This window comes from the organism of the source record quoted next, unplaced genomic scaffold (assembly GCF_019419815.1).
Source record: "Pyrus x bretschneideri cultivar Hongxiangsu unplaced genomic scaffold, Pyrus_bretschneideri_v1 Contig3, whole genome shotgun sequence".
NCBI classification, from domain to species: Eukaryota; Viridiplantae; Streptophyta; class Magnoliopsida; order Rosales; family Rosaceae; genus Pyrus; species Pyrus x bretschneideri.
The window spans coordinates 7798863-7812638 of NW_025999612.1; the positions used below are offsets into that span (position 1 = coordinate 7798863).

The 13776-nt window shown below is 36.1% G+C and overlaps 1 protein-coding gene across 1 annotated transcript; it reads left to right on the forward strand.

Moving 5' to 3' along the window:
- Positions 1-11108: 11108 nt before the first annotated feature.
- On the forward strand, positions 11109-12736 carry LOC103934204 (mitochondrial import inner membrane translocase subunit TIM8-like). The gene is made up of 2 exons (XM_009343937.3): positions 11109-11271; positions 12337-12736. The coding sequence occupies exons 1-2, from the start codon at positions 11224-11226 to the stop codon at positions 12523-12525; spliced, it is 237 nt and encodes a 78-aa protein (XP_009342212.1). The 5' UTR covers positions 11109-11223; the 3' UTR covers positions 12526-12736.
- Positions 12737-13776: the final 1040 nt, after the last annotated feature.

Sequence of the window (13776 nt, forward strand, 5' to 3'; positions counted from 1 at the left end):
AACCATGTTGAGTATTTATAGATAGAACAAGAGAAGAATTTGGAGAGAGAGTATCTTTTTGAGGGTTGTACAAAAAAAAAAAAGAAAAATGATTCCTAACGGTGTGAATATAGAAAGGGACAACAGTACTATTACAGTATTACTGGATGAATACTTTTGATGTTTGACAATTAAAAAATAGTTAATTTGTTTATTCTCAAACAACTGGTGCTGCTAGCAGTGAATCACGTCGCACTTGTGCTATGTTTGGATGAGGAATTTTAAAATTTTAAGATATTTTAATTAGACTCAATCGTTAAAAATGCATTATAAAAACACTAGCAACATAAACTACTCAAGCACTAGAAATTTACTATAAAAACATTACAAATGTACGTGTTACCAAAAACGCTAAATAAAAGATTTTTCAAATTGACACCTTAAAATATGTCATTTCAAAATTTTGTATTTAGTCACTTTCAAGTTGTTCTGTCTAATTTTATAGGTGCATCGTAATAAATTTGTTATAAGTTTATGAAACTTTTAAATTTCTCATCCAAACGCATCATTATAAAATTAAGAGTTAAAAAAACACTAAATTTATTGTGCAATAATAGTCGAGTATAAGAAAAGTTGGTACAATAACATTTGAGTTTATGAGTTTTTTGCTTTAAAACGGGACTTTAAGCGTTTTTAATTATAAAATGAAGTTTTTGTGAAGCTTTATATCGATATAGCAACCCTTAAAAGCAAATTCTTACATCTCGATGTCCTTGTTATAAAGAGCATCTCATGTGAAAGATATGTTAACAAGCAATTAATCAAAGAGCATTGAGCTAACCAGTGAGTCTTTTTGATCTTCGAAAGAGTGAACTGCCATGGTGAAGTTACCAACCTTTTTTTTCTTTTTTTTTTTTGAAAAAAAAACAGCATTGAGCTAATCAGTTATATTATATTTGGAGTTGATGAGGCCTTGTTGAAAATTTTTCAGGTAAGGACACATTACTCATTATTAATCGAAATGGACTGGTGATGTATTTCTCATTCATATGAAGTCATCAGATGTCATGCTTAACTCAAACTCATTACCTAGATGGAAAAACACATAAACTGTTAGTAAACTATGTGAAAGGAACATATGAAAAAACACACAAAATTATTTACCTCAAGTGATGTTGGAAAAAACATAAATAAAGAAAATTATTAGGGAATTGAGGAATTTATATTTTTGTACTATACACGATGTAGCAAGTAATATATGTTATGTCAATTCCTTGAATGTGATCTGTCTAACATTAATCATATATAAAGGGGACCAATATCACTTGAACTATAGGTTTTACTGCAAATTGCATCAATGTGCCACCTCAGTTGAAATGTTATTGTAGTGTGCCATTCTTATGCAAACAAGATTATCTCGTTTTACCGTATTTTTTATTATATTAAAGGAAACGAATTACAACCACCATGGGGTGGTTGAATGATTGGGAACGAATTTCAGATCCTTCTTCTACATGGCATGTCATGTGTTCGACTTTTGGTGTGTATGATCCACACGATTGTGGTCAGGGAGAGAGCTGAAATGCATCTGTGAGTCTCCACAATTGTAATTTGATAGTATATAATAAATATAAAACAATGATTCAAAAAAATAAATATAATATATAAAATGCATAGCCTAATTTCGTTTAAAAAGTTCCACGTTATTCATACATGTCTCTTTGAAAAAGTGTTTTAATGTTTGAAATGTCGATAGTACATACTTGCTTTAAAAGGATATTGTCTCAAGTACATGAAACGTCCGAAAAAGAAACTAAGCCAAGTAAAACCTAAAGTTCATGATAACTTGGTAAATCAAATTATCCCCGTACAAAAGTTTGGTTATGTTGAGTAACTGTCTCTCTAAAAGCAAAACCATACATGCATGCAATAACTGAGCTACGTTCATTACGATACAGTTAATCCCAAATCATTCACAGTGGGCAATATCTTGATTCGTCATCAGATCACTCATCGATTTCATTTTCTTTTGGTTGTTCTTCAAATTAAATTTTTCTTTTTAGTGGTTTGGACTAATTAGTTTACTACTAGCTACTGTTAGGAGTATTAAGATTTTATGGTTATGGAATTGACATGTGTCAAGAATTAAGAAATTAGCTAAATTTGTTGTGATTGTAGCTCAGAGTGCAAGCTACTATAGCTATTATATATAGCTTGTAATAAACAGTTGTAACTAACAAGAAAGATTAATACATTTCCAAAGATTCCTTCTCTCTCTAAACCCTCTCAATCTTCTTCTCTCTCTGCATAACAATTCTTACCAAATCCTTCAATGATTTACATGGTATAATCGCGGGAACAAGCGTAGATGGTTCTTCGATCTTGGTTTCATCTGCTTCCGCTACATCTCAAGTTTCCTCTGTAATATTGTGATTCTTTCTGGTAAATTTGGTGCTTCGTCTTCACCCTTTCTTCTGATTCTGCATTCTACAAAGTGTACACACCAAGTGTTTATGGTTTGTTCTCTGTCAAGATTACTTCAAGATTTCGTTACAATCTGCAACAATGGTGACAACTTCTCAATTACATATTCTCCAATCTTCCAATCACTTCATTGATTTCATCTGTTTCCAACTCGGTAAACATGAAATTGGATGATACGAATTATTTGGCTTGGCATTTCCAGATGTAGTTACTTCTTGAAGGTCATAGCATCATTGGGTTTGGCTCAACAACCTGTCCTACCCAGTTTAGTCAAGAATCTTCTGATAACCTTGCAGTCTTATTTGGTGATTCCTCACAAGGGTACCATCAGATGAATACAAAATTTGGAAGATGCATGATAAAGCATTAATGCAGTTAATCACTGCAACTTTGTCTCTTGCTACAATTTCCTGTGCAATTGGCAATACCAGTTCCAAAGATTTATGGACTTGGCTTAAAGAACAGTTCTCTACAGTCACAAGAACAAGCACCTTTCAACTCAAATCCGAGCTTTAGACTATAAAGAAAGGTAATGATTCCATCACACTATATTTGCAAAAAATTAAAGAAGCAAGAGATTTCTTGACTGATGTTGGTGTATTATTTGAAGATAGTGATATTGTGATTCTTACACTAAATGGTTTGCCTACTGAATTCAATACAATAAGATCTGTAATTAGGGGTCATGAAACTGTGATATCATTGAAAAATCTTCGATCTCAACTACTTGCTGAAGAAACTTTGCTTGAAAATGTATCTACATCACTTGTGTTATCTGTACTCATGGCACAAAACAATGGTTTTACTTCCAAGAATCAATCTTTTTCCAACTCTGGTGACAACCATGTCAGTCCCAACTCTAATGCATACAAGTCTTCCAACAACAACAACAAAGGCAGAAATCGGTTTAATTCCAACTTCAATTCGAAGTTTGGCAACAACAAGAATTTTCATTCAAGTTCTGCTCCTAGAATTCTTGGTACATCACCACCAAGATCATAAAACTATGGCTTTCAGGCTCAAACTTGCCAAATTTGTGGGAAAAACAATCATTTGGCCTCTACTAGTCGATTTAGGAATACAAATTCATCACAGGGATGTCAAATTTGTGGCAAGAACAACCATCTTGCTGATACTTGTAGATATAGAAATACAGTTGTTTCTTTAGGTTGTCAAATATGTGGGAATCTCTATCATAGTGCAGAAACATGTTTTCAGAAGACTTTTACTTCTCCTATGAATGCCATGCATGTTGCCACACCTAATGGTCATTACTATCAATTCTCAGTGCCATTTGCACCATCATAGCAACAGGTCTGACTTACTGATTTAGGTTCCAATAATGACATGACTTCAGAATTGAGTAATCTTTCATTGGCAACCATATATCCATCAAATGAGACAATCCAGACAGCTAATGGTGAAGGTTTAGCTATCTCTCACATTGGTTCAACTCTCCTCACAACTCAAATGAAGCCTATTAAGCTTAATTATATTTTTTATGTCCCGAAACTGTCTCAAAACCTATTGTCTGTGCATAGGATCTATTTGGATAATAATTGTTGGTTGATTTTCGATGCATTATCATTTTGGATTCAGGACAAAGCCACATGGAGGATACTTTACAAAGGGCTGTGTAACAATGGATTGTACCCCATCATTTCACCAAGTTCTCATGCAGTCATCAATAAAGGGCAACTTGCAACTTTTCTTGGAAAACAAGTTACAATCAGCATTTGGCATAAGAGACTAGGTCATCCTTCTAATTCCATAGCCTCTCAAGTTTTAAGAACTTCAAATGTCTTCTGTGTTGCTGATAGTATACCTTCATTGTGTCAAACATGTTTAGAGGGTAAATTTAGTAAACTGCCATTTTCTCCTTCAGTTGCAAAGTGTGGAAAACCTTTTGATATTGTACATAGTGAGTGTAATACCCTGAAAAATTTAGGTATATGAGTTTCATATTCATAATTATAAATATGTAGAGAAAATCGAAAATAAATCGATTTATGGTTATGAAAAATTTAATTGAGAAATTTTAAAATTTTATTACCGGAAATTATTATAATTTACTTTGTAAAATGTATCGATAAGTGAAAAAGATGAAAATGGCCCTAGTTGGTTTTACTTAATTATATGAGGATGTATTTTCTACTCATACATGTTAAATTATTTTTTGTTAAATGTGGATAGAGGTCGATCGTACGAGCGCGTAGGCGAAAACTGTTCGTGAAACGAAGTTATAGCGAAGGAGTTATTAACGTTTAAAGTTAATGACATTTTGGTAATTTTCCTTCATTCTAGAAGGCTTCAGATTTTTGGAGCAAAATCTGGGGAGCCACGTGTGTGGCCAAGATTGAAGGAAATGAGAGAAATGAACGGGGGAGATGGAAAAGAAAGGAGAGAAAAGGGAGGAACTGGACCATTGAGAAGGGGGAGGTGAGGAATGGATGAATGAGAAGAGAGAACAAGGAGGGGAAAGGAGAGGAATGAAGTGCACTGGATCATTTGACTCGGTTTTTGCGTGATCCGACCCGGTCTTTGGGTGAATTTTCAACAAGAAATCGTTGATTTTTCTGGTGATTTGACCGACACCACCACCTGTACTCGACCTCACGACCCTCCCTCTACCATTTCCACCCCAAACCCGATGAGATTTGGTTTCATTTCGCAAAGAATAGCACCGATGGGTGCAACGAGTCTCATGGCGGTGATTTGCCATTCTTGAAGCAAACTCAGCCAACCACCACCGGCCTCAGGTGTCTCTTGAGCCCAGGAACAAACCCCAAACAAGTTTGGGGGTGGCGGAGCTTCGAATTCGATGGATCGAGGTTCACCCACTTTCGGGGTTTCCTGTGGACCAAGGGTGATTTGAGATGTTTACTGGCCGAATTGGCTTTCGGCCCAGGTATGAAAGTTGTTGCTCTCATTGAACTATATTTTCATGTAAAATTTGGTAATTTTTAGAGTTAGTTGGAAAATTAGGTTTCCGTTCGTCGGAAACCGCCACCTGCGACGGTGCGTGGTTAGTGGGCCGGCATTGCTTTTTCATGCAAATTTTGATTTTTTTTTAGGGAGTTTTAGCGAAAAACCTGAGGTACTGTTCACATTAACAAAAACCACATTTTTACACTAAAAAAATCAAACATGGTATTATTCATTTTACCCTTTATTTTGTCCTTGTCGTTAAAACTCAAAGTTTCCAAGCCTTTTTCATTAATTTTCCTTATTTTTTAATCCGTAATTGGTACCCGTGTGTTGTGATTCGATAGTGAAAGCTAATGTTGAATATTTCCATTGCTAGAATATTTTCGGAAATGGATAAAACAATGAATTGTGAACTACGATTGGCTTGATCCCTCCAAAAGGTACGTAGGCAGTCTAACGAGAAGTTAGATGCAATCATAACATAAATGAGATTAAATTTTAGCGGAAAATCGTTAAAGAAACAAATGTTAGAGTGGTTATTAACGTAAAGGTTAACAATGAAATTTTTGGTCTACCACTAAATGAAATTTCTGAAATAAATTGGTGGGGCGTTACATGATGTGTGGGGCCCTGCTTCTTGTGTGTCTTTAGAAGGATTCAAATACTATATGACCTTCATTGATCATTGTACCAATTATTGTTGGGTTTTCTCCATATGCAATAAAAGTGATGTTTCTACAATATTTGTTTCCTTTTACAATTTCATTTTAAACCAGTTTCATACATCTAGAAAAACTCTCCAAAGTGAAGGTCGTGGTGAATATATAAGTAAAGCATTTCAAAAGTTGCTTTCTGATAAAAGAGTGAGCCATCAAATGTCATGTCCTCATACACTAGAACAGAATAGGATAACAGAGAGAAAACACAGACATATTATTGAAACATCCATGACTTTGTTACAATCTGCTTCATTACTATCCTAGTTTTGGTCTTTTGCTTGTCAAACCTCAGTATACTTAATCAACAAAATGCCATCCACTACATTAGACAATAAATCACCATTTGAATTGTTGCATAATTCAATACCTGAGATCCAACATTTGAAAGTATTTGGTTGTTCTTATTACCCTTGGTTAAGACCATACAACAACACCAAATTAGAACCTAGAACAATAAAATGTGTGTCTTTTTGGGGTATGCATCCAAGTATAAAGGGTATCTTTGCTATGATGTATCTAGAAAAAAAATTCATATCTCTAGACATGTGATATTTGATGAGATAGAGTTTCCTTACCAATCTTTGGTTCCCTACCGTTTGGTACGTAGGACGGGACGGAACAGAGTGGGACAAAGCGTTTCGTCCCACGTTTGGTGCGCCTAAAACTGGTGGAACGAGTTGTTCCACGGGACAAGTTTTGGGTGAATTTTCGTTTCACCTCACCCCCTAGAACGACTCGTTCCACATCCGTGGAACACAAAATTATAACCTCTCCGTCTCCTTATTCTTCCTCCTTGTTTCCATCCGAGGGCATCTTTGCTCTAGCTCCGTTCCGTTTCGTTCTGTCCCGTCCTGTCCCGTCCCATTCCGTTCCGTCCCGTCCCGTCTGCATACCAAACGATACCAAACATCACTTTGTCACTACTACACCTCTACCATCACTCAAACAAACACCAACTCCAATACCATATCACAATAATGTCCTTGTTTTGCCAGAACCACAAAATCACTTCACATTGGGTTCCTCACTAGGTCCCACACAATTAGGTTCAGCTTCTATACCTAGTTCCATGTCAAATACTATCATCAATCAAGCTTCAGAAGACTCCACTACATTTCCAGTTACAGTTTCAAGTTCAAATTCAGAAGATTCAAGTCCCAATCAATCCATTACTGCACCAACAACACAGCCCTTGTCTCTTACACTCTTTGTGGTACTTGAATTCCAACCTAAACATTTGCAAGTATTTCTATCTATTCCTCCAATCAATCTTCACCCTATGCAGACAAGGTCAAAGAATGTCATCTCAAAGAAAATTGCTATACTTGTTGTTGTACATGAAAATGGAGGAGTTGATTTAAGTCAAGTTGAACCTGCAACATATAAGTCTGCATTAAAATCCCCAGTATGGTATGAGACTATGAAAGATAAGATTTCAGCTTTACATAACCAAGGTACATGGTCATTGGTTCCTCTACCACAACACAAGAACTTAGTAGGTTGCAAATGGGTCTTTAAGATCAAGAAGAATGCTGATGGTTCAATTGGGAGATATAAACCAAGACTAGTGGTAAATGGTTTAATCAAGAAGAAAGTATATGGACAGACTTTTAGCCCGGTTGTTAAACCTACAACAGTGAGATTAGTTCTAACCTTATCTGCACACTTTGGCTGGACATTGAGACAATTGGATGTGAAAAATGCCTTTCTACATGGCATCTTGCAATAAGAGGTGTACATGGCACAACCACCTGGATTTGTTGATACCAAACATAGAGACTATGTTTGCAGATTACATAAATCCTTATATGGATTGAAACAGGCACCAAGGGCATGGAATGAGAGATTCACTAGTTTTCTACCATATTTGGGGTACATATGCAAATTCATCATTGTTTGTGAAAACTGTTGGTAGTTCTGTGGTGATCTTGCTATTATATATTGATGACATCATTATATTAGGAAGTGCAACACAAGCAATCACTAAGGTTATTCAATCTCTTACTCAAGAATTTGATATCAAAGACTAGGGATCACTTCACTACTTTTTGGGGATCCAAATTATGCAGAAGAAGAATGGTTTATTCCTATCTCAAGACAAGTATGTCATAGATTTGTTAACCAAGTCTGAAATGTTGTCTAAACCATGTGCTACTCCATGCTTGCCCTATAATAGATTGCTCAAAGATGATGGAAAGCCTTATGAGAACCCTGCACTATATAGAAGTTTGGTTGGTGCCCTTCAATACTTAACATTCACTAGGCTTGATATTACTTTTGTAGTGCATCAAGTATGTCAATTTATACAAAACCCTATGGAGTCGCATTTCATGGCTGTTAAAAGAATTCTTAGATACTTAAAAGCTACTCAAGGTTGTGGTATTCATTATATCAAAGGTTCACTGGAAGTAATAGCATATAGTGATGCAAATTGGGCAAGGAACGCTAATGATAAAAGATCAACCACTGGAATGGTTGTGTTTCTGGGGTCTAATCCCATTTCATGGTCATCTAAGAAACAAAACATTGTTTCTTGATCATCAACTGAAGCTGAATATCGAGCTTTGTTAACCACAACAGCTAAAATCGATTGGATCAAACAACTGTTGGTTTTTCTGCCTGTTCCATTTTCTGATAAACTACTCATCTTTTGTGATAACTTATCTGCAATAACCCTTACTTGCAATCCAATTCAACATCAACGCACTAAGCACATTGAGATTGATGTGCATTTTGTTTTAGAGAGGGTAGCAAAACAGCAACTGCAGGTGCATATCGTGTCTTCGAATGAACAGTTTGCTAATATACTTACAAAAGGATCTCTGCACCACTATTTTAGACACGTTGTGCCAATCTCAAGGTCAATTTCTCTACTCTTGAGCTTGAGGGAGGATGTTAGGAGTATTAAGATTCTATGGCTATGGAATTGACATGTGTCGAGAGATTATGAAGTTAGTCAAGTTTGTTGTGATTGTAGCTTAGAGTGCAAGCTACTATAGCTATTATATATAGCTTGTAATAAACAGTTGTACCTAACAAGAAAGATTAATACATTTCCAAAGATACCTTCTCTCTCTAAACCCTCTCAATCTTCTTCTTCTCTCTCTGCATAACAATTCTTACCAAATCCTTCAATGGTTTACAGCTACTTACTTTCTTTTGAAATATGGATGGCTGACACATAAAGCTTCATAGCCGCACAAAAGATCAAAGATTTTTGTTCTATTTTTTCTTTGAACAATTGTTTGAATGAAAGGAGCCAGAAAAAGAACCTGCTTTTATGGAAAGCTATCCAGCTGAAAAACCTTAGAGAGCTAGTCAACTTAGATTGTGCTTTTCTTCATCGTGAAGATGTCCTCTCTTTCGATGCGTGCAAAGTTGATTTAAAGATCTTCTGATTCCTGAAAAAGCACCCAATTTCGTTAAAACAATGTCTCTAGTCAAGTGCTTATCCTGAAAGCGCAGCACCAAAAAGTAAACATGCTTATCAGCCTTAATCTTAAGCAATAATTGGTTAATTTAATTCATTTGAGTCATGTATTTTTAAGGAGATGTGATTATTGGACCAAAGTTATAATGGTGAAGAAACAAGGTTATTTATGATTTGTATTAATTTTATAAGGTATATCTTGCAACTGTTTAGTATAAAAAAGTTTAACATTAAAGAGAAAGGAGTACAAATACTTAATGCATAAGAAAGTCTTTCAGAATTTGCTACTTTGCCTAAATTTCTACTTTAAACAGTTTTATGGTTGAATTACCATGTGAATGTCAAACCATTGCATATAGCTTTAGTTAAATGCCTTTCATATACTTTTGCATAATCCATTAATCAGTTTTAACTAATTAATCTTGTTATACTGCAATTTGCTCAATTGTTTGTGGCCATTGTTTCGGTTGGAACTGGTCTTTATATGCGATTTTGTGTATTTATTTATTTTTTGGTTTTACGATTATGTGAAGGCAAGTCTTGGCATAACAGAAATGTTATTCCTTTATAACCAAAAGGTCACAAATTTGAATTGTGGAAACAAGTTATTTGCAAAGTAAGAATAATGATGTGTACGATAGACGTTCTCCCTTTCGTATCTCACAAACCAGAGAGCATTGTTGACTTATGATTGCTCTTTTGGTTTTACGATTATGTGTAGTTCGATTGCTGGAGACCGAGATCTGCTCAACGTTCAAAAAATTTCCATGGCCACATGCGCTACATTTGATGACAAGGATGCTTGAGGTGGGACGATATTGCTCATTTAGGCTTATGGATAGTTTTAGGATTTTGGTTGATAAAGGTTTTGCAGGCTTAGCTTGAGATCATGCTTTATTTTAGTAATGTGGGTGTAGTTTGCCTCTTGGACTCATTGATTCTTTCGCCCGTTTGGGTTTGATATTTGGCGTCATAGTTGCATGATTGAAATTATCTTATGATAATTTTGTATTAGAAATAAAAAGAATACTAGGTTCATTACACATACGGAGTTTTTCTTCTTTGCAAACAAATCATAGTTTGACATATGTGCATAAATTTTTATTTTTGTACTTTTAATAAGTCACTTCATTAGAAGTGTCGGTCTATAATTTTTAGCCAATACGAGATGACTTTTTTTTTGAACAAACGTTATTATCTACACGGTGAGATTAGTATCACAATAGACTAGCAATAATGTGATTCAAATTCGCCTTTAACGAGAATTGAACTTAAGATCTCTAACTTACAAGTGAAGAGGAATACCACTAGACCGTAGTACTAAGTGACATAAGAAATGACTTATTAAATGTAAGGAGCTAAGTATCGTTCTTCGACTAACAAGTGTCATATTTTACGACCAATCATACCTTGCCATGTGTCTTGACAGAAAATTAGTAATCTTAATCTCAGCCCACATCCCCTTCTTTGGGCCTAAAAAAAAAACCTTGCGGTATCCTAGTAAAAGCTTAGACAGCCTAACCAGCTTTCATGCAAAATCTGGCCCAACAAGTTTTGTCCCTTATTTGTTGCTGGTCTCCTCTGAATGTTTCTAGGGTTTTTCAGAGCGTGTGAGACGGTGAGATTGTCCTCAAAGCTCAAGAATTTAGAAGGGTTTTGGCGGAATAGCGAGCACAAACTGCCATGGATCCTTCAGCAATGAACAACCCTGAACTCCTTAACTTCATCAACGTAAGTTCTATTATCCTTCTCCCTGTTTGGTTCCCGATAAAATTCACGAGGACGAAAAGAAAGCCAGTTACTTTTGATTTGAGCGGATTAAAACTCTGAATATATTTGGGGATTTAGGGTTTTGGATTTGTTTTTGTATGTATATGTTTTGGAATGCATATATTTCACATAGATCTATATATGCTTGATTACCCATTTGAAAGCTGTAATTTTAGCCCTATCGATTATCCGTCAACTTTTTTGCTTTTATGAATTTGTATGCAAGTCTCAAGCAAACTATTTCTCCCTAATAATAGTCTTAAGATGAGGGTGATCCTTGGCGCTTGGCGCAGTGGAAATGTTGCTCTTTTGTGGCCAATAGGTCACGGGTTCGAGTTATAGAGACAGCCTCGTAGACGTTCCTCCCCCGACCCTCGCAAAGGGGGAGCCTTGTTGGCTTGGGGTCCTAAACAAAAAATAAAATAGTCTTAAGATATTAATCGAGCCCTTATGCACGAGTAATTGGCAGTTTTGGAGTAGATTTTTCGTTATCGTACTATTTGGTTTTTGAAGAAGTGTCAGGATGGAAATCTTTATCTTTCAGTGTACAGTTCAATGCTTCAATTCTTTAGGGTGACCGTCTTGAGCAACATTGTCGAATGCCTAAAAATTGCTTCCAAATTTCGCCCCCGGATTTCCATTATGGTGCTTAACATTGTGTGATAGCCGGTTACACCTGAATTCAAATTGATTTTTTCGTACTTCTTATCGGAGGAAAAAAACATAAGCATAGAAGAATTTTATGAAGATATTGATGAATTGACGAATTGAGATGTCGCCTGTATAGCCTTGAAACTAAGTTCAAATGTTTTATCTTGATTGGATGTGGGTTGACTAATGTTCTGGCGATATCCTCTGTAGCTTTGTCAAAACAAAATAATGTTTTTCAAATTCTTGCGCAACCAATTGCTATGTGATTATTGCTGCGGTATACCTGTTTCTGGTGCTAGTTTGTTACTTTTCCGTCAATATACTTATGCCATTGATGGTTGATTTTTCTTAAACAACGCTGTGCTTGCTGTGCAGCAAGAGAAGGAAAGAGCAATGGTGAATGAGATGGTGGGAAAGCTTACGAATGTATGTTGGGACAAGTGCATCACTGGTACCCCCGGGAGCAAGTTCAGTTCCAGCGAGTCTGCTTGCCTGGCAAACTGCGCCCGCCGATATCTTGATATGAGTATGATTATTATGAAGCGTTTTCAGAGCATGCAATGATGGCCTAGAAGTTTTCCGGTGCTTTCTCAATTCCATGACGTGGTCCATTTTTCGCATCTGAAATCAGTTAGGTTCAGTTGAAAATGCTCTGTAATGTTGGAAACGGTTTCTTCCCCCTTTCTTTAACTATTGTATTCGATACCTCTATTGTGATCACCGTGATGAATGCATTACATGTTGCGCCGGCAGCAGGGCTGTAAATTTGATGCTACGACAGTTTGAAAATTTTTAGCGAGCAAAACACAATGTGTGAAATATGACTCAGAATCACGGGTATATCTACAAGCAAAGTAGTGGCCCGTCTGAAATGCTTTTGTAGAAAAGCATTTATGCTCACAACATAAGTGCTTTCTGCAAAATCGCTTATTTTTTTGAGGCACAACAAGCTTTTTAAGACAGATCCAAGTGCTTTTTGAAAATGCATTTGGAAGCACCCCCGAGGAACCACTTGATAGGCGCTTGCTTCTCTTTGAAGGCACTGCAACTGCAAGTGCCTTATAATCTAGAAAGTAGAAAAACTTGGAGCATGGATGTATTTTTCCTGCCAAATGTCTCTAAAAGCACTTTTGGAGTTTTGACTTTTGAGAGTGCCTTTCAGTCCTTTCAGATTTTTCTTTCTTGTATTTAAAATTCAAAAACCTTCAAGCTTTATACGTTATAATTCTAAAAAGCAAAATCAAAATTGCATTGCTTGCTTAAAAAGTAAAACAAATCACTTCTTGCGTAAAAAGCCAATATCTTAGAATTCACACAAACTTTTCTACTCTTTCTATAACTCCCTTCTCTCACAAAGTTTTCCGATGGGATTTCAAGGTGTCGGCGTACTTGAACCCCTGACACGGGGACAATGAAGACATTGTACGCGTGACCGCAGATGACAAATCTTGTAACTTTGAGCCAAGTGATCAATCGCTTTCGGTTCATCAGGAGCTCTAAATTACTTGGAATGTGATGAGAAGGTACTATTCAGACTATGACATCAACCAAAATAAGTCCGTAGTGAATTTTACAGGTCTAATGGTGTACAAATACAATTCTCATCACCACATTCATTGTGGGAAATTGTATCCTCAATGACAATTGATCATACGGTATCTGAGAAGATATGTTTCCCGTTCGATCGGAATAGGTTGCGCTGCAAAAACAGCGGCGACAAAGTAAGATTAAAACCGTTAGGGAGCGTAATTAACATGATTGATGAAATTATGTAGCGTCATCAAGGGCAAGCTGCCTTGGGACGCAAGAAGCTGG